The 21,030-nt window shown below is 43.8% G+C and overlaps 1 protein-coding gene across 1 annotated transcript; it reads right to left on the bottom strand.

Moving 5' to 3' along the window:
• Nucleotides 1-1,938: 1,938 nt before the first annotated feature.
• On the bottom strand, nt 1,939-20,061 carry LOC128736809 (uncharacterized). The gene is made up of 18 exons (XM_053831299.1): nt 19,953-20,061; nt 18,219-19,893; nt 18,068-18,148; nt 17,711-18,007; nt 17,387-17,650; nt 17,245-17,325; nt 17,052-17,165; nt 16,697-16,984; nt 16,522-16,634; nt 3,688-4,039; nt 3,475-3,624; nt 3,332-3,421; nt 3,003-3,275; nt 2,790-2,948; nt 2,575-2,718; nt 2,391-2,504; nt 2,065-2,165; nt 1,939-2,013 (listed from the first exon to the last, which is right to left on the bottom strand). The coding sequence occupies exons 1-18, from the start codon at nt 19,958-19,960 to the stop codon at nt 1,986-1,988; spliced, it is 4,332 nt and encodes a 1,443-aa protein (XP_053687274.1). The 5' UTR covers nt 19,961-20,061; the 3' UTR covers nt 1,939-1,985.
• Nucleotides 20,062-21,030: the final 969 nt, after the last annotated feature.

Genomic DNA, 21,030 nt, shown 5'->3' with positions numbered 1-21,030 from the left:
CCCTTCTTCTTCTAAGAAGGGGGGCTCCCATACAAATGAAATACAAATTTCCTCATAACTCTAGAACTAATCAAGCAAATGAAACCAAATTTGGCATGTGGGGGTTTTAGAAAGCACGAATTTTTTCTATGGTATAATGAGACCCATCCGTCTTTTAACAGGGGGGGGGGTATTTTTTCTAAGATGGATTAGAACCTTTGCTTTCTTTAAGAAGGGGAGATCCCATACAAATGAAATACAAGTGTGGGTTTTTTGGAGGCATGCATTTAATTATTTTATGATACTTTGAGACCCCTCATCCCTGTGGTAGGAGGATAATTCATTACCATTTCAACCTTTGTAATGCAGACAAGTGATTTTTAAAAGAAATTTCTATGCCTCAAAGGTTGCAGGCATTGTAGTTATGAACCCTCCACGTATTTTCAAAGTCACCATTGCATTAAATTAAGAATTGAATCTGAATATTTTGCTCTTCTCTTTTAAACATTCGCTTAAACAATGGCACTCACAGATTCTTATAAACATACATATGCCAGAAATGCAGTTTACATTAGTCTATGATCTGATGATCTGATATAGTCCTACGTCACCCTTTCGTACAACCCTTAGGGCTGTATGCCTTGCAGTTTTTTACGAAGTTCCACGAAAGCGTGTTGGAACATGTCACACTTACCGATGGAAAGCGAGCTTCCATCGAAGGGGAAGGCCTCGGCGTGATCCAATGCTACAAAGACCAGGATAAGCAAACTGAGATGACCGTAAGCAAGGCGCTATACACACCCACGCTGACGATGAATCTTTTGTCTGTTCCGTCGCTGGTGTAGAAAAATGCAACTGTAGTCTGCGACATCAATGGTTGCCAGGTGATGCGTCAGCCAACAACGGCAAACGGCAGTCATAGCAACGCACATAGCCATAGCCTTTACTATCTGCAGCAACAGAAGGAGGTCACCATGCAGGCCGGTGGGAGCCACAAGAAGGGCTGCAGGCATGAGTGCAACAAGAGATTCTGTCTTGACCGGGACCTGAACGCTACTTCTCGAATGCAGTGGGACGATTTAGTCACCGGATTGCAGATCCACGAGTGTGGAGTGAAGGCAACCGCCGATGCGAGTATTGCAGCAAAGCTGCAACCCCTTCCCAGGGAATCGAAATCGAGCCCCAAAGTGCCATTGAACCTGGCGCATATTTGCGTGCCGTGTGTGCGGTTCCGTGGAGGTACTATCCGTAACCGGAATCCAGTACTTCAGCCTACAGTTGGCCGCAGCACAACTGGATAGCAGAGCGACGGTATCTTCTGTTGTGCCAATTGCGCCATGGCGTTCGATAAGATCCACCAAGGTAGTCCAGCCACAAGGTAGACAGAGCACTGGTGTCACCAGCAACAACACCAACGAGCCAAGAAACTTAAGCTTGACAGAACGTAATGAAGGAGCAGCTGCACCACATGGAAAGAAGACCGTATGATGCAAATGGACTTTCAAGAAGAAGCAGGTTTGTTGCATAAGGCATTAGGCAAAAACAGGGGACGAACTACGATGAGGAAGAAAGCGAGACAATCAAGATGGCGCGCTGGCGAAGCAGTTTAAATTCTTAAGCCTAGGAGAGTTATCACTGTTCCTGGGGACGTAGATCGAAAAGCAAGACGGGTGCTACTACTTATGCCACCTACATTTTGGTAGTAATATTGGATATTTTAGAAAGTCTAAGATTCCGGTAGCAATATTTCTCGGTTTGTGATGAAACAAGCGATTTTGTAAGGTTTGGCAGGACTTCGGTGAATCGGTGAGATCGGTTGTTGAAATACTGAAAGATTTACTTGGCACCTTGAGCCGAGTGATTTAATGCTAAACGCGGAAATTTCACAATTGGAAAGATTTATTTAAACACTATTATTATTAGTAGGTATTTCAATATGAAACCGTATATCACATTTTTGGTTGGTTTGCATTTACATCCACTACTCCGGATGCTTGAGCGCATCATCAGCTCCTTACCCTGAGAACTCTTCTCCTGAAAAAAAAATGGATTTACAATTTAACCAACAATCAAACATTGGAATACCTTCGCTTCGGTAATGGATGTGGTGTTGGTTCGTTTATTTCGGTATCAGAAGACAGGGGTGGGATTATGCCATTTTTTCGCTTTGCTACGGTACGGCGTCGCTGCAGAACCGTGGAACGAATGTTATTAGAAAAGATAGAAGAAAAAATTGATTTTGTAAATTGGAATTGAAATCAAGCTCAAGCTTCAATGCTTTGTCACTATATATTCCTCTCCAGAAGTAGGACTTTGATGTGTATGTGAAAGGAAAGGCAATCTAATTTAATGAAATGCACGATACAAAGTATTGAACAACTACAGATTTAGAATCAAAATTTTATTCATACCGGTCCTGCGTCGCCAAAACTCGCCGACAGCGGCACTGTGCTACTGCTATCTTCCACTTTGACCAACTGAACACTTCTGTCAAGGGTTTCTCTCCCATCGGAAAAAACGTCCTGCTGTTGAAGTAATAAAAAAAACAAGCTTTTCTTAACTCTTCGACTTTCGGCTGGTTCACTTCGAACTTACCCAAAGCAAATGCCGATTGGAGGCATTTGATAACGACAACGAATCACTGGAGATGTTTGCTGAGGCTGGTCGAATATTCTCAATTTGATCGACATCGTCGATCGAACGATGCTCAAGTTCTTCTTCATCACTGGAAAAAATATCCTACAGAGGGTAAATAAAAATATATATTTTTTTAAATAAGGTAGCTTTGCAGCAAAGCCGTGAGGACGAACCCAAAGAGAGCGCTGTTTCGTTTGCACCGCCGCCGGCGGTTCTGATGGTTGCCCTGTGATTGTGTGTAGTTCATTTACTGCAGAACGGTCCGAAGTTGATTGAATTTGCACCACAGAAACTCGCTGATCAAGTGGTGGTGGCATCTCAGTCTCAGTCTGCTAAAAATTAAATCGTTAATTTTGTTTAAACGTGTCTAAGGAAATGGACCATACCTCACTAGGTTTCTGTTTACGGGCTGACACATTTTTAGTTGATTTAGATGTTTTTGCCGATACCGTTTTAGTTGAAACTAGCCCATTTAAAGGTGTGTTTTTATCTCTGAAGCTTTTTTCGCGGGATATTGTTGGTAATTTCTTAGGACTAGCTCTTTTCCCGTTACAGACAACATCGATTTCTACGTGTAAAGCTACTGGAGTTCGTGAATTATTCAGTAATTGTTGATTAGACTCGGCTTCTCGGGCGGCCAGTGTCCTAGCAGCTTGATTCTAAGAGGGAGGTAAACTTAAATCGTTGACACTAAGTGCTACGGCACTGTACTTACCAGCTCTTCAATTGCACGTTCAATTAAGGGTGCCGCAGTCGTACTATCCTCATGTTGGACCGAATTATCCTCATCGTCGAACACAAATTCCTGAAAATATTAATAACTAAAAACTTTTCTCATTCTGGCACATTTTTACGTACCATGAAAAGGTGCGCTTGCGCACCCTTTGGCGGGCTTCGGTTTGTCACCTTTGGCGAATCAATTGAGATGTGTGGTCCAATGGTTTCCGCTTGATTATTCTCTCCTTTGCTTGAAGTTGAAGCTTCCGCTTCATCATCGGAAAAAATATCCTGAAAAATCAAAAATTAATTTTTCAAAATTAAATTTGCAAGTTGGTGAGACTTGAGACGTACCCAAAGAGATTGCTGCTCATTGGATGCTTGATTTTCCTGCAATAATTTTTGCGGTGAATCCGAATGGTTTCTAGTATCACTCCCACTGGGTAGGAGTACCGAGATACCAGCTGCGCTGGTTGGTGCTTCCATAGCACCGGAATGTTGTATCACAGGTGAATGAGATTGATTGGATGGTTGGTTTAGGTTTTTATCTGAATCAGGAGGATGCTGTTCAGGCGCTTCGATACATCCCGGAACAGTTTGATTTCGATTACGATCGCTTCGCAAATCTGCTGGACTTCTCGACGATTCGATCTGAACCGTATTTCCTTGACCAGTTACTTTTGTGGTAGCTTCAATGGGGTCCGTACTGGAATGTCGAAGAAATGGATTTATGTAGAGAACGCAAACATCTTTTCGGATAAACTTATGCAATTGATCAGGACGGATTGATAGATCCGAGCGCAGAAACTAATATCCAATTTGTACTAAGAAAACTTTGAGTGTGGCACAAACGCACCAAAGACGTTTACGTATTTCACAACTGTTTCCCAAATGTCGCCGGTTTGCGGTCCTAATGGTATCCAATAGCCCTCTCGGTTAATCAATCAACCGCAACACAATTGACCGCGAATTTTGTTGGACCGACTCACGCGGCGTTCTAATTCATGGATAAATTCAGATCACCGACGATTCGTTGCCTTTCGTGTTAGCGAAATACTCGACGTTACAGAAGCAGCAGATTGGTGCTTGGCACCGTCGAAACTGAATGTAGCAGACGATGGCACCAAGTGAGAAACGCAGCCCGATATTGCTCCAGAATCCAGATGGTTTCGAAGACTCGACTTTCTTTACCGCAGTGAAACGGAATGGCCCAAGCTTCCTCAACGTTAGCACATTCAGACGAGTTGCGGCCCTCCTTCGTGGTTCATCACTTCTCTCTTGGTGTTGTCATCACCATCTCGAGTTTCTCAAACTGAACACCGACACCGAAAGACCGATAATCCTTCTCATACACCCACGAAAAGTTCAATCACCAGAACCACGCCGCTATCGAGAACGAACTGCGTCCAGAATAATTCTTACGTATTGGAGACTCTAGCTAGGAACTTGACTAGAGAATGACTAGAGCTATGTTGGACGCATCGCCTTCCCTATTTGATACCATGGTCAACACGTTAAGCAGAAGAACTTAGGCAGCTTTACTTCGCCCAGATTAGCAGCAGCTTTGTAACCGCTGAGACGAATTAGAGCTTTAACCGCCACTGGCTCTCCATGTGTCAGCCAGTTGGCTCTCCAGACCAACCAGTTCTGCAAACGCTGGTTATCCGACTATCTTACCAATTTCACAAAACGGACGAAATGGTTTATCGATACGAAGCCGATTGCGTTTGACGATGTGATGACCAGGAGCTGTTGGCCGAAAAGTAAGGTCATCGCCGCTCATCCCAGCAAGGACGGTGGAGTTCGATTAGCGATAGTTATGACTGTAGGCGGTGTCCACGGTGTTTTGCCTCGTAGCAAAACTGGCCGTTCTGGACGTTCGACGCGAGGAAGAGCGATATGAACAGATGTTCGGCTTTCCTGGGTGGAGTGTCTCGTTCGTCGTATTATTGTCGGCGTTGACCAGAGATCCCAAATATACGAACTCCATAATCCAGTTCATCGCCGTAAATAATCACTGTCCGTGGGAGGCAAACGTTACTTTCTCAGGAGCCTCTTCTACCATGAGTTTGATTTTTGACGCATTGATTTGTTACCCAACTATGCTAGCCTCCGTTTTTAGTCGCATGGATTACTTTCACCTTCAGTTTCTAGTAATGAAGGCTAGGAAGTGGCTACTCTTCTTGCTGAAGATCGTTCCTCCCGGACCTTCAATAGCGATGTTGAATAACCTACAGGACAGTCCGATCCCTTGCCGCCACCATCTACGACGCGATTTAAAAGGACTTGAGAGTGCTCCCGAAACGCGCACGTAGGACTTCACTCGTACCAGGCTAGCTGTCGCGTTCAACTGTATTGTATGCTGTCCTGAAATCCACGAAAATATGATACGTGAGCACGCTGTCCGTCGCCGGCCTGATACTACCCTACGGATTTTCTTGCTATTGGGGATAGACGACGTAACGTAAGATGCGGTAAATTATTGTAAATGGAACGGATCACACCTTCTGTCCACTCCTCCGGTAGTTTCCCCTTCTTCCAAATCCTTGAAATTGTCCGGTCAGGTGCTGTTGCTAGCGGTACTTGGCCATTTTTGTAAAGATCTGCCGGGGGTCCTGTTCGGCGGTGCTATTATTCTTCAGCTAACCGATTTCTCGCCGGATCTCTTCAAGATCGAGAGCCAGCAGGCTGTTGTCATTTGATGGTACTCCAAGGTAACTTCCGTTTCGTCTCCTTCTGTTATATCGCCGTTGAGATCCTCATCGAAGAACTGCTTACATCTGTCGACCACCTCGCGCTCGTTTGTGATAAAACCGTCGTCCCTCACGAACAAGACCCATCCGGGTGGAATATGGGAAGCTGCGGTAAAGAGCATGAAAACGCAGCTCAAGGCAGTGCTCGGAACCTAGACTCGGACTTTCGAGGAACTTTCAATTGATTAAGGCCAAATCCGTTCGGTTTACGTTTCCGTTTGCAGCACGAGGTGGGGCAGTTAGAGCCAAGTCTGTCCAAGGCTGAGAGAAGGTGGTTGTGATAATGATGAAAGAGTCTGTGCGGACAACGCTAGCGCCATAATGCGTTGATGATGATGAATTAATGAGGAAGAAGAGATGACAGAACTTGACTCTATGCAGACCCGCTACAATTGTATAAGCAATAACAATGAACTAACTAGCGATAAATTTTAATTTTCACCAGTAAGTTAAAATCTCATGAATGATGGGTAGGATTTGGTTTCAGTTTTCTAGAGAAATTTCTGTGCATACCAGCATTTCATCTAGGGAACTGAGTCAGCCCTCCCGGTGCTTCGGCCTAAACGGACTTGATTTAAAATCAGATAATTTCCAGGATTTGAAAGGACGAGGAATTACTGGAGGAATTGATGGATTGGATAGTGTGATTGGTTCCATTTACAAAAGTCGATCGGCTCGATTGCTGTAATTACCGCGGCATTACGCTGATGAACGCTACCTACAAGATGCTCGTTCAAAACTTGTTACGATTTACCGATAAGATTTCGTAGGGCAGTATCACGCCGGAAACAAATTTTCACACCCCGATAAACCCTCCAGAAATGTCTGGAAAAGAACGTTTTCGTGGATTTAACCTTTCGATACAGTCGATCGGGAGCAGATGATGCACGAGAACGAGTTTACGGACAAACTGATCAAGGCTGCCCTGAAGCGACTGATGTGCTACGTACGCGTTTTGGGGGCACTCTCACAAACCCTTTCGATTCGCGCAGAGGGTTACGGCAAGGGGATGGACTGTCCTGTTCAACATTGTTATTAAAGGTGTGAATCGGCGAGTGGGCATCGAAACGAGAGAAATAATCTTTAGCAAAAGTAGCCACCCAGTAAACCATTCGGTTTGTATATCTCGATTGCAACTGAGATATACGAAATCATATCTGAACGAAAAAGTTATATTTCACGCCATATAAGAACATATATGTACCAAAGTGGAGGCGATATACGTGCAAAAGTTTTGACAATTAGTTGCAATTCTATTTTGCGTAGTTTTTATAACACGCAACTAAATACTCCTGAATATATGATTAAGATATAATCAAATATTGCAGTCGTCTATACTGCTTTATAATTCACAGTCATGAATTGTATATGAAGACACGCACGACTGCAAAACAACTTATTGTTCACTTCGATTTGACATACTCTTATCATTGTACAATTCCAATTTGATATTGACATGAAAACGATTTAATGTGAACTTTCTATTACGATTTTGTGTTATCTGGGCAACTCCTAGCCTTCGCAGACGACCTCGACATCATTACTAGCAACCTTGGGACGGCGGAGGCAATCTACGCCAGACTAAAAACGGAGACTAGGAGGATTGTGTTACAGACAGTGACTATTGACGGCGATGAACTGGAGGTGGTTGATGAGTTCGTATATTTAGGATTTCTGGTCACCGCCGACAATAACAGGAGTAAGGAGAAACTTCCTTGAGGGGAGCCTTCCAAAAGAAAATTCACTTTGTATAAAAACTTAGATAAACGCCATCGTCGTCGTTGTCGTCAGCAGCATAGAGTCGAAGTGGCTCGTGCTGTTTCAAGCAGGTGCCAATTTCCCAGTTGTCTCAGAGGTTGCAAATCACTTTCGTCTGGTCGAGCCATCCTGCACGTGGAGCCTCCTTGTTCCTGGTACCGGTAGGGACATTAAAGAGAACTATTTTCGTCGCATTGTCATCCTGCATCCTTACGACGTGTCTGGACCACCGTAACCTATCGTCTTTCGCCAGACGTACGATGGGAATCCCTCCAAACAGTGCCTGTAGCTCGTGATTCATACGCCTTCATCACTCTCCGCTTTCGGTTTGTACTCCGCCAAATATCGTCTGCGGCACTTTCCGCTCGAACACGACAATGGCGCGTATGTCCTCCGTGGATTGCGTCTCGGTTTAAATTCCGTAAAGCACTACCGATCTAATAATGGTTTTGTACATTGTCAGCTTCGTACGGCGGCGATCGTAGCATTTTGCGTCGCAAAGTTCCTGGCTAGTAGTTGTCTAGTTGTCTGATAAGATCCGGGCTTTTGCTGCACTTGATCTTATGAATCTTTTTGCTTGTCTGGATGTGTCCGTGGCGTTCCAATTTGATTCTACCATGGACACTTCCCATTTTCTTATTTCGGTTCTCAGAGCACACTCCGGGACTCCGCAAAACAGTTCCGAAGTTTGATGCAGAATCTTCTCTTGCTAGCCTGTGGGCTTATTAATTTCCCTCAATACCACAATGACCGGGCTCCCAGTATAAAGTTACTTCGTTCCTACTGGCCAATTGCCTAAGAGAGAGAATGCATTCCCACACTAGCTTCGATTTACACGTAAAAGCTTTAAGCGCATTGAGAGCCGCTTGGCTATCTGAAAATATGCAGATCTTTGCAAATCTGTACATCCTATTTAAACAGATATTCGCACATTCAATAATGGCGTGAATTTCTGGTTGAAATACTGTTGGGCTATGACTCATTAGTTATACCAATCCTGACTCCAGGGCCAAAAACCCTAGCTCCAGTATTTTCACCCATCTTCGACCCATTAGTATAGAACACAATTGAACCTGGACGCAAATCCTTAATGATCCTTAAATGTCCTGTCAGATCACCGTCTAAAATCTTGTTATACCGTTTGAATTGCAGGGCACTTTTCGCGGCCTGTTGCTTCACAAATTGATGCAGAGGTAACAGGTTAAGAAGGGCATCCAAAGCAACTGATGGTGTACTTTTCATTGCTCCAGTTATTGAAATACAAGCAAGCCTCTGTAGTTTACCTAGCTTTACTTGAGCGGTTACCTCATTAAGTTTGGGCCACCATACAAGTGAGACGTATGTAATTTTCGGACGAACTATTGCCGTGTAAATCCAATGGACAGTTTTTGGTCGTAGTCCCCATGTTTTCCCACGGCTTTACTACAAACCCATAGGGCATTTGTACCCTTAGTGATAACCTTGTCTAGATGGGAGTTCCAACTTAGTTTTTTATCCAAAGTGACACCAAGGTATTTAACTTCTTTTTCAAACTGAATTGGAACCCCATCTAGAATAGGTGGAGTTAAATTTAGCTTGATCCTTTTAGTAAAAGGCACTATAACAGTTTTAGAAGGGTTTACATTTAAGCCCTCTTTTCTACACCATCTCAAAGCCATATTTAGCGCAGTTTGTAACCGATTAGATATCGTGTCATCAAACTTGCCCCGGGCGTTGACGGCTACATCATCTGCGTAACCAATCACCTCATATCCTTGTTCTGCTAGCCTTTCAAGGAGTTTGTCTACTACTAATGACCACAATAAGGGTGACAGTACTCCTCCTTGAGGACAGCCCTTCATTGATCTTATAGTTAGTTGTGCACTTCCAAGATCGGCAGAAATTTCTCGATCTTTTAAAATCGCCATTATTCATTCGATAATACAGTTATCCAGACCCCTCGCTTCCATTGCGGAACGCATTGAGCTATATATCGAATGCTTCTTCAATACCGAGAAACGCAACCAAAGCTATTTCTTTGGCTTGAAACGATTTCTCGATTTTGCTAACTAGCGATTGTAGCGCCGTTATCGTAGCCTGATTGGTAAGCAAATTGATATTTGCTCAAGGGAAACCTCGATAAGCTTGTTGACTTAATAAAGTCGTCCACAATTTTTTCCATTCTCTTAAATAGAACAGACGATAGACTGACAGGTCTAAAGGCTTTAGGAGTTGTTTTATCTCTTTTGCCGACTCCCGGCAGGATCAGGTCCCGTGGCTCAATTTTTGCCCAAACGTACAATTCGGCACCAACCGCCAAAGGGCCTAACTGCAGATTGTGTAAAACAGACCGATTTAGAGTCTCTCTCTCTGTGCTAAGCCAGCTGAGAAAATAACTCTCTCCCGGTGTGCTCACACCCCGCAGCCGCGCCCTCCGAAAAACCTGCGCCGAACTGCAAGATTAGGTAGCCGGAAACCACACGGCGAGTGTTCCACCTTCTCTGTCTGCATACGACAACCAAGGTTGCGTACCACTAGGTGCGCAACTTTGGCTACCGTACCCCAGCCGGCACCTCGTGGAGGTACAGATAGGAGTTAGAAAACAGAGGTGATATATTTGCACATGTTCACTCATTTGCCAGCCAAAATTCCGAGCATAATAAGTACAAGAGTTTCACAGGGGGGAAACATTGGCCCTTTGTCTTTTCCTCATTTACATCAATGATATTAGTAAAATAAACCTTGTTGGGACATCTAGGTTATTTGCCGGTGATACAACAATATTTTACCCTGACATGAAGCTGAATGTCATCATTTCAGACATGAAACAGGAACCACCACTGCTTCAGGAACACTTTTCCATTCCAATTTTCAGGTATCAGCATCTTTGGCTCGAGCAGCACGTTCCTCACAATCATGTGGAAGATTTGTGCCTTGCCCATCTTGCCCGTGTCATCATTTACCTGATGAGGACGGGAAGGAAAACAGGAGGAATAGGAAGGGGTGGATGAGGAATTTGGACAAACACAAACATATATATACCGAGAGATTTTTGTACCCCCGAGGGGATACTGCAATCCTTGGTAGTTAACTTATCAAAAGTACACCCCCTGAGGGGTATACTCATGATAAATAAGAGCTTATAGCTCAATACCGCTTTCGGTAAGGAACATCAAAATGTCTCGTAATTTTAGTTTCCTAAAATCCGATTCATTTAAGACGTATGATCCAAAGATCCTATGACGCAATTGTGCTACTGCAGGACAGTTGCAAATTACGTGATATGGTGTACCGTAGTCGGATTCACATAAATTACAATGAAACGATTCAGCTCGCTGAATCGTAGCCATATGATAATTTAGCCTGCAGTGACCAGTCAGTGATCTGACAAGAATACTGCAATTTACCTTTGAGTGTTGCAAAAGAAATTTCGCAACCTTCTCACAAGGCTTAACAATGAAACTTTTCGTTTGACGACAAGTTTCAAGATTTTCCCAATAACGTACATGTTCAGATGAAAACCAAGATCGAATCTTTTGTTTTATCCAACATGCCGCAATTGGTAAAGCAGGTTCCGGTCCGAAAACCGACTTTTCTGCTCCAGATCTTGCTAGTTCATCAGCCCATTCATTTCCGGTTATACCAGAATGGCCAGGAACCCAAACCAGATGAACGGCATTTAGAATGCTTAGTTCTTCTAATTGGGTGTGGCAGGCGATGACTGTTTTAGATTTAGAATTAGCCGCACAAAGGGCTTTTATAGCGGCTTGACTGTCAGAACAGAAGTAGATAATCTTGCCTATCAGTTCTTTCTGAAGTGCAAACTGAGCTCCGCACATAATTGCAAAGATTTCAGCTTGAAAAACGGTGCAGTAACTACCTAACGAATAGGATTCCTCCAATTCTAGCTCACGGCAGTAAACACCAGCACCCGCGCGACCTTCGTACAAGGAACCATCGGTATAACAGACTACATAGTCGGAAATTTTCCTTTCCATGTAGCCTGACATCCAATCCTCTCTAGGAGGAAAGTCACTTGAGAAAGTCCTATACGGGAAAGTACGCATGAGCGTTACATCGCTAGGAGCAAGGGCAAACTTGTCCTCAGCAACAATTTGCGACCACAATCGAGTATGACCAGTGGAACCGTCCACAGACTGCCAAAGGCCAATCGCGTGTAGTCGATAGGCACATATTAGTGCCTCTTGCTTCAGGTGGAAGTGTAGAGGTTTAATATTGAAAATAGCTTCTAGGGCGGCAGTAGGAGTTGTAGTAAATGCACCAGACATTGCCATTAAACACATCCTTTGAAGATGGTTTAGCTTTGTCTGGACAGTCACAACTTCCCCTCTCTGCCACCATACAAGACAACCATACGCCAGTATTGGTCTGACAACGACCGTGTATAACCAGTGTATGTATTTGGGTTTAAGCCCCCAAGAGTTGCCAATTGCTCGTCTACATTGCCCAAAGGCCATGCACGCTTTTTTAATTCGGAAGTCAATATTTGTGGACCAGTCAAGCTTGGAGTTGAGAATCAACCCCACGTACTTCACTTCGTTCACAACATCAACATCCGAATCGTAAAAGCGCAGAGCGCGAGCTCCATTGGTATTTCTACGTCTTGAAAATAAGACGATAGATGTTTTGCTCGGATTTACCGAAAGTGCAGTTTCTCGGCACCACGTTTCCACGACGCGTAGTGCCTGCTGCATTAAATCAAATAATGTGCTTATGCACTTTCCAACTACTAGGATGAGATAGTCATCCGCAAAACCATATGACGGATAGCCTAGACTATTGAGTTTCCTCAATAGGCCGTCCGCCACAAGGTTCCATAAAAGAGGCGAGAGAACGCCACCTTGTGGACATCCACAAACACTTTGCTTCCAAATGCTTGCTTGCCGTAAGGACGAAAAAAGCAATCGGTTACTAAGCATTTGTTCTATCCACTTTATGATTATTGAAGGCACATTATGATAACGAGCAGCCTCCAAAATGGAAGCGAAAGATACGTTATCAAACGCGCCTTCAATATCCAAAAAAGTTCCTAAGCAAGATTCCTTTTGTGAAAAAGCAACCTCAATTTTATCCACCACATCATGTAATAAAGTGGTTGTAGATTTGCCACTTTGATAAGCATGTTGTGCTGAATGAAAAGGAACTTCTACTAAGCTTGTTTCGCGGATGTGGTGATCAACAATCCGCTCAAGTGATTTAAGCAAGAATGACGTTAGACTGATTGGTCTAAAACTTTTTGCTTGCTCGTATGTCGCGCGTCCACCTTTAGGAATGAACTTAATGGTTATTTCACGCCATTGAGTTGGGATGTACCCAATAGCAATACTACACACAAACATCCTTCTCAGAATGTGTTTGAAGTACTTGAATCCTTTCTGCAGTAGAATAGGGTATATTCCATCTGTTCCAGGAGATTTGTATGGAGAGAAGCTGTTCACGGCCCACTCAATCGCTTCAGTTGTGACAAGTCTCCGAGCAAAAGCCCATGAGTCTAAGCCACCTAAAACGATTTCTGGATCGTTTCGAACTTCAGGTTCCACACAGCCCGGAAAGTGACTATAAAAGAGACATTCCAGGATTTCATTGTCATTCGAACAGTATTCACCGTTCGAACTTCGAATGTTATTAACCTGATAATCTTTCGATTTTGACAGTATTTTATTAAGTCGACTTGCCTCGCCGAAACTGGAAACGTTGCTACAGAACCTGTGCCAGCTCGTGCGTGCTGAAGACCGTAGAGCCTTTGCATAGGCTTTCCGGGCCTGCTTGAAAGGCTCCACGCCATCCCTCCGACGTCTATTCCAGGCTCTCCTGCATCGTTTCTTTAGTTCCGCGAGATGAGAGTTCCACCACGGTGTTCCTCTAGTCGTTTTAATAGTTTTTAGCGGGCAAGCTACTTCAAAAGATTCCGCAATAAAAGATGTTGTGACATCTACAGCCACATCCAAGTCGATCGATGACTCAATCGTCGGTTCGAATCCTTGAAATTTCGTCGCCAGTTCCTCCTCAAAGAGTTCCCAGTCAGAAAATCTCGGATTGCGAAAGGTTGCAGCGTTCAAGGAGACACCCAAATGATCAAAATATATAAAGCAATGATCAGATATTGGTGTCTCATTTGAAACATGCCATTGTGCCAACTCATGACTGATCCTGTTAGAGCAGAGTGTTATATCTAACACTTCCTCTCTACCAGCTCGTATGAAAGTTGGACAATTGCCAATGTTGAGTATTCCAAGGTTGGTACTACTCAAATATTCCATCAAATCAGAGCCTCTCGGATTGATATCCGAGCTGCCCCAAATGATGTGATGGGCATTGGCATCACTGCCTACAATGAGCGGAAGCCCATTAGATTGGCAGTATCTCACCACATTTCTGAAATCGTCGCTGGGAGACGGTTCATCGTGTGGTAAGTATGCAGAACAGTAGACATAGCGCCTATGGACATCATCCACGACGAGTTCTACTGTGACTGCACAAATATCTCGAGTAGTCAACTCAGAGATAAGGCATGCACTTATTGACCTATGCAACAATATGCATGCCCTGGGCATCAAACGAGGATTTGTCATACCAGTTTTGCTGAAAGCAGCAAAGTTCTGGTTTCCAATATCCGTCGAATGAAAGTACCCCTTGCGAAAATATGGCTCCTGAACCAATGCGATGGTGACAGAGCCATTAAAAAGTTTTTCGCATAAATACAAATTTGCTGCCCGTTTGTGTTGAAGATTTATTTGTGCGACCCTAACTATTTGACTAGCGGAGTATATGCACAAACAATCTCCAACACAGATCAGACAGCAAATTGTAAGCGAAGCCAATTATATTGGCCAGAACGCACTTGGCGTAAAACCCATAAGGGAAATTGGGCAGGACTACTATGCTGTTCCCACGAAACGCAAGGGACAACAAAGATCGACCGTACCAGAGCCCCGCATGGCACAGTAGGGGCCAGATGCCCAAAGCACTCCGTTCGCGACTGGCATGTTTTCACCCCTCCAGCCATTCAGTCATCGGCACGGAGGTAGACCTTGACTTAGGGGCTCCTGATTTGCCGACTCCCGGCAGGATCAGGTCCCGTGGCTCAATTTTTGCCCAAACGTACAATTCGGCACCAACCGCCAAAGGGCCTAACTGCAGATTGTGTAAAACAGACCGATTTAGAGTCTCTCTCTCTCTGTGCTAAGCCAGCTGAGAAAATAACTCTCTCCCGGTGTGCCCACACCCCGCAGCCGCGCCCTCCGAAAAACCTGCGCCGAACTGCATGATTAGGTAGCCGGAAACCACACGGCGAGTGATCCACCTTCTCTGTCTGCATACGACAACCAAGGTTGCGTACCACCAGGTGCGCAACTTTGGCTACCGTACCCCAGCCGGCACCTCGTGGAGGTAGAGATAGGAGTTAGAAAACAGAGGTGATATATTTGCACATGTTCACTCATTTGCCAGCCAAATAGAACAGACGATAGACTGATAGGTCTAAAGGCTTTAGGAGTTATTTTATCTCTTTACCCCGTTTTTGGAATGAAAACAACTCTAACCTTTCTCCAAGCTTTTGGTATGTAACGCAAAGTAACACTGGCTCTGAATAATTCAGTCAACAGAGGAGTAAGAATTTCTTTTCCCTGTTGGAGCAATGCTGGGAAAATTTGATCTTTCCCAGCTGATTTGAAAGGTTGAAAAGAACCCAATGCCCATTCAACCCTGGAAGGTGTGAAGATTTCACAAGCTTTACGATAGGCATCTGTTGACCATAAGTGTCCTACCTCATCCAAGTCATGTGCTTCAGCAGATACAGGTGTTGATCCTGGGAAGTGAGTTTTCATCATTAGTTCCAATGTTTCACAGGAATCGGCAGTAAAACTGCCATCCTCGGTTTTAAGACTGCCTAAGCCATTTGAAAGAACCTTGTGCAACCCCTGCAGCTGTAGGAGCGTTATTGATCTCTTCACAGACCCGTCTCCAGACCTTTCGTTTCGCACGCCTCAATTCTCTGTTATACTCTGTCAGGGCCTTTTTATTATTTTATATTTACAGGCGTCGAACTGGGACGCCCAGGGCTCTTGAATTAGACCCACGTCGATATTTTCTTTTGTAAATCTTCTGCTGAGCACTGCTGATGCACTGGGTGATATTTTGATCGATATTTGCCAATTGAGATTAATACACTCGAATGAATGCATGTCGTTTTGTTGCGACAACAGAACTGTATGTATAGAATTAAGAGTTTTGATCGCAATTTGATGAAAATATCACCATGTGAGCGGCGACTGGTGTTTTCACGGTACACTGATTTTTTCCGGTTTTCGAATTACAACGATAAAGATTTCTGGAGGGGGCTTACGGAATTCTAGAGAGGGCCTAGTCCCCTGGGCACCATCTCTAGCTACACTAATTCTGACGATGCATAAAACGCGGACTTGAGACAGTAACTTTACCCTACGACTACGGTGGGCCAGCCACGTCGCAAGAATGCCAGACGACTGTGCAGTGAAATCCGTTCTCTTCAAAAACCCCACCGGTACCAGGAATAGAGGGTCCCAACGTGCTAGATGGTTCGACCAGGTTGAAGCCGACTTGCGTGCGTTGAGACGCAGTTGGCGACGAGTAGTCCAGGGCTGAGTACAATGGAGAGGAATTCTTAATACGGCAAGGGCCACCCCGGCGGAATAGTTACCTGCGCTCTTGTTCCATGGAATTCTCAGCTGCAGATAGTGATTGTTCAATAGCAACTCTTGGCTGCTGCGGGGGTGCGGTCTCGCTACCGTCTTCACTATCAGAGAAAATATCCTGTAAAATACGGAAATTGTTAGCCAATAATATTGAAAAATAATTGCCCTATTCAAACATACCCAAAATGGTCCCTGCCTGAGGTTCGATAGTTCGGTGGTTTTATTAACGTGGGCCTTATCGTGAGCTTCAAGTAGAGTCCTATTCGTTATTGTTGGAGCTGATTTGGCCTTGGCTATCAACCATGGCCGATGGTCTATATTATTATTACACTCCGAAGTCCTGGTTTCTTTTTCATGACAGGTAGTACTGGCTGTGACTGTTTGTGAAGTTTGGAAATGATTTGCCACAACCTGTCGGTCGTAGTCGGTTTCCGAAGTTGCGAAAGAGGCTGATCTAATGGCTTGAGTCTAAAATTGTCGCAGTAATTTACTATCGAATTTTGCTTTATACCCAACGTTGTTGGGGTAAACTCACCTGATTTTTATTGGCTGCAAACTCGGCCAAGGGCACGGTAGAGCTTGTATCCTCCTGTTTGACCGACGGCACATCGTGTTCTGTTGAATCCGTTTCGTCGTCCGAAAAGAAATCCTAAAAGTAAAACAGCTGAGTAGTTTGAAACTTTCCCCTAGATATACGGATAGAAATAGGGCAAAATGTTAATGCGTACTTGGAAAACTTCAGTATCTTTGCGCGATGTACTTGTATCTTGAGGACTGGTCGAACTGTTTTCTCGATCGGAAAAAATATCCTGTAAAAATACTAACTTAGTTTGGTTTAAATTTGGGGTTAAATGGACCATTTTAACGTACCCACTGGGGGTCATTTTCCGACAAATCAGTTGACGTTGTTTCGTTCGAGCCTGTACTGGGAACCTCTGGCTGGACAATCGGCGGTGGGGAAGCAATAACAAGTGATTGCCTAACAGCCGTCAAGTTTTGCACGGATTTGCTTGCACTTACAGGCTGTGAGTATTCCGCCGCAGGCGGGTTAAAAGGTGTCTCAATTCGAAAATTTCGCAAATTTTCTGATGAGTCTTCACAGCGGTTTATGTAGTTGACTACATTCCGGAATTGCTGCGGAAGAAATGGGTTACTAAACGATACACATTCATCGTTTTGTTTTGCAATAGTTACATTTTGCTTTTCGTACGCTGCAAATTCCGTGAAAGTGGCTAGCCCAGAGTTGTTAAAAACCTGTGGTAGTTGCTCAACGGTTGTCACCAGGATCAGCGGTCTGTTTCCCAACATTATTACTTGCGCTGGTTCTTTATCCTTGGTCACTTCTCCACTGGATGGTGTAAATAATGGTTCAGAATTTGCACTTCCCCCCTCTTTTGAAGTATCGATTATCTCTGGACAATTGGATTGTTCATTAACAGAAACTGGCGACGGTTCAATATGACATTTTCTACTGACTTGTGGAGCCTCATTCTATGTTAGACAATTTAATCAAAAATATTTTTAAGAAATCTAATGGAATTACATACTTACCATCTCAACATTATCAGAAAGTTCATCTTTGGATGATCTTTCTGAAGCGGTTGGACTATTTTCATAATCGGAAAAAATATCCTGAAAGAAAGTATGCAACCAATATTATTACTCACTCAATTTAGGCCAGGTCCCACAATTCGTGACTTACCCATCGTAAATTATGGTTCGTATCTGTTGAAATTGGTGGACCAGTTCCAACATTTGATGGCACCAATTCAGTTGAGCCTGTCTCTTGAGTGGTGTCAACAGAATGTTCCTTTTCACTTGAGGCCGAACTTAGGACTACAGGCGGTGGAACCGGCGTAGAAGCATTAGCACTGCAACCTTCATTTGTAGGCGGTTGGTTTGCTTCCCTTGTTTCCGGAATTCTCACGGATTCAGAATCAACCTCGCTGTCTTCCTCTATTTCCACATTTTGACCAGTTTCTAGCAAATCTTCACCACAAATTGTTACATCTTTCGGTTGCTCCAATGCTTTTTCAATAGACTCTCGGCTAGACACGGCCCCCGTTTGCACGGAGGAGTTTCTTTCGGTTTCTTCAGTCAACAGTGTAGGTGGTTGGCTTCTTAGCGTCGGTAATTGCGGCAAGGAAGCTGACGTGGGTAATGTACTTTCACTAAATGCGATAACTAGTTCAGAATTACCGTTACCATCCCTATCGGATGTGGCACCGGGTGACGCATCCGTGTGGGTGGACGTGAAATGCAGTAGATAGTTGCTGACACTCCAAGCCGTTGATCGATTTAGGATTTCATCTTGATCAAGATAGACTTCATCCGTATCGTAAATTTTCAAGCCGGATTGACTTTGATCCCGCACACGCTTTGGTAACGGTGGTAGTTCACTACTCTCCGTATCAGAAGCACCGGATAATGCATCTGTGGCCATCGAACTGATCTGTAACGGATCCAGACTGACACCCATAGCGAATGTTTGACTTAAAGTTCTGTTCTGATCGACGTAAACCTCTTCTATAACGTTCATTTCCGAGTAGGATTGACTCTGATTCTGCGCCAGTACGGGGTCACATACCCGTCTAGGTGGCGAAGCCACCGGAACATCCCTTTCTAAAGATTGTTTAATTATTCGATCATACTCCTGAGTACTGATCGTAAACGATTGCCGCTCTAGCAGTGTTCTTGGAGAAACGAATGCACTTTCCTGACTGTTATTATTGATGTGTACAGCTATTCCGTCTAACATTAGCGGTGAAACCTGATTTCCTACTACCGGTGCCCCACCACAAGCCTGCCAAGTTCCGGGTGGGTTGGTCGCTGGCGCTTTTTTACGATTGCGCCTGTTCGATGGATTCAATTCCAACAGCAGCTTTTTAACACCCTCACTCAGATTGTACCTTGGATCTTCAACGTTAATATCGATGCACACACGAGTTCTTTGCTGGCGAAGCCGCTTGAAAACACCAACAATTTGTGGATCAAACTTCCCATCGATCGAATACTTGATCAGAAGCTCGTTCTCTTCGAGCTCGTTTTTCCTTCGGTTGTTATCTTGCACTACCGCTTCGCGACTTATGAAACTAATTTTAATTGAGTAAATTTTCGCCAGATAAGGGAACTGCAGCCGATCAATAACGGTGGTTTCGTCGTCACCGTGCCGATACTGGGACAAACGATAAACGAGACTGCTCTGGAAGTAGCTCCGAAGATCTTGCCAGCGGTAATCACGATTTTCGTGTTCTGGATCTTCTGACAATTCCAACGCTATCCTCTTCCAAACGTCGGGTGTTGGTTTATCAGAATTATTATAGTATGAAATAAGTTTTTCGACAATTTGTTTATCGATGTCCTTCGTGTACCGGTGACTGTAGAATGGATTGAAATCAATTGGAATCTTTAAAAATGATATAAGCGAGACTATTACCTGTTCATTTTTAATAACTGAGTGTAAACTTTTTCCACAATACAAATTAAACTGACTATAAACGATATTTATACAATTAAATCACACATTTTATTTAAGTTTTTCTGCTCTGCGATTTGCGCTTTTGTTTGTTTACTTTTGTTTAGCCGGTTGTTTTAGAAACCACGGAGTAAACTTTTGAAACCGGCAGCTCTGCCGCACAGCTGACAGTTCGGACAGTTCCCAATAAAAAAAATCTACTGCTGCTAAATTTCGAGTCGACATAACATTCCGATATCGTCGCTGTATATGAATCAAGCGATTTTTGTCTTTGTTATTTTCTGGCTTTGCGGTCTACGCATATTGAATGGAACTACTGTTTTACCTGACTCACTGCGAATATACGTGTTATTGAAACAAAACGTAACCATACGTTTTATTCGTTTATGACAGCTAATATCGATAACAAACGATTTTTTATAAGTTGTGCTTTTGTTATTGCAATTAACTTGTAAAAAGTTGCCTTAACAACAATTCAGTTTCAAAATCCAATTATTGCGTACTACTGGTACTTGAAATATAACGTAATACGCTATTTTTAGTGATCAAAATTAACGATATTTTCGATACACGGGCGATATTTTTCGAAACCTTTCGAACCAACACGATCCCGCGAATACAACGCATATTCGCAGTGAGTCATGTAATACAGGAGCGTTGCTTACGTTGTATATGCAACGCATCATGCTGTCCCGCTTAGGCGCGTCCGGCAGCAATCGAACAAAAATCTGGCAGCGAAAAACTTTTTCTGTCAGACATTCTGCCGGATTTCTGGCCGCCGTCACCCGTGAAAACTAGCAGAAATGACACATACGGTTACGGTTTTTCTGCCGGATTTCTGTTTGATTTCTGCCAGAGGTTTCGAATAAAAACCGGCTTCCCAAGAAACATTTATGCGCTGAATAAACATTTTAGCAGCCGCAATTATTCAGCCATAGCTGAATATCCAACGAATAAAATTTATATAAACAACTGTACAATACTTATTCAGCCGAAATTGAAGAACTTATACAACCTACTTCTTTCGAGGCGGAAAAAC

Source organism: Sabethes cyaneus, chromosome 2, assembly GCF_943734655.1.
Source record: "Sabethes cyaneus chromosome 2, idSabCyanKW18_F2, whole genome shotgun sequence".
In the NCBI taxonomy this organism is placed as follows: Eukaryota; Metazoa; Arthropoda; class Insecta; order Diptera; family Culicidae; genus Sabethes; species Sabethes cyaneus.
Note: the sequence above shows the minus strand (reverse complement) of the source record. Positions and strands in the feature narration are given on the sequence as shown.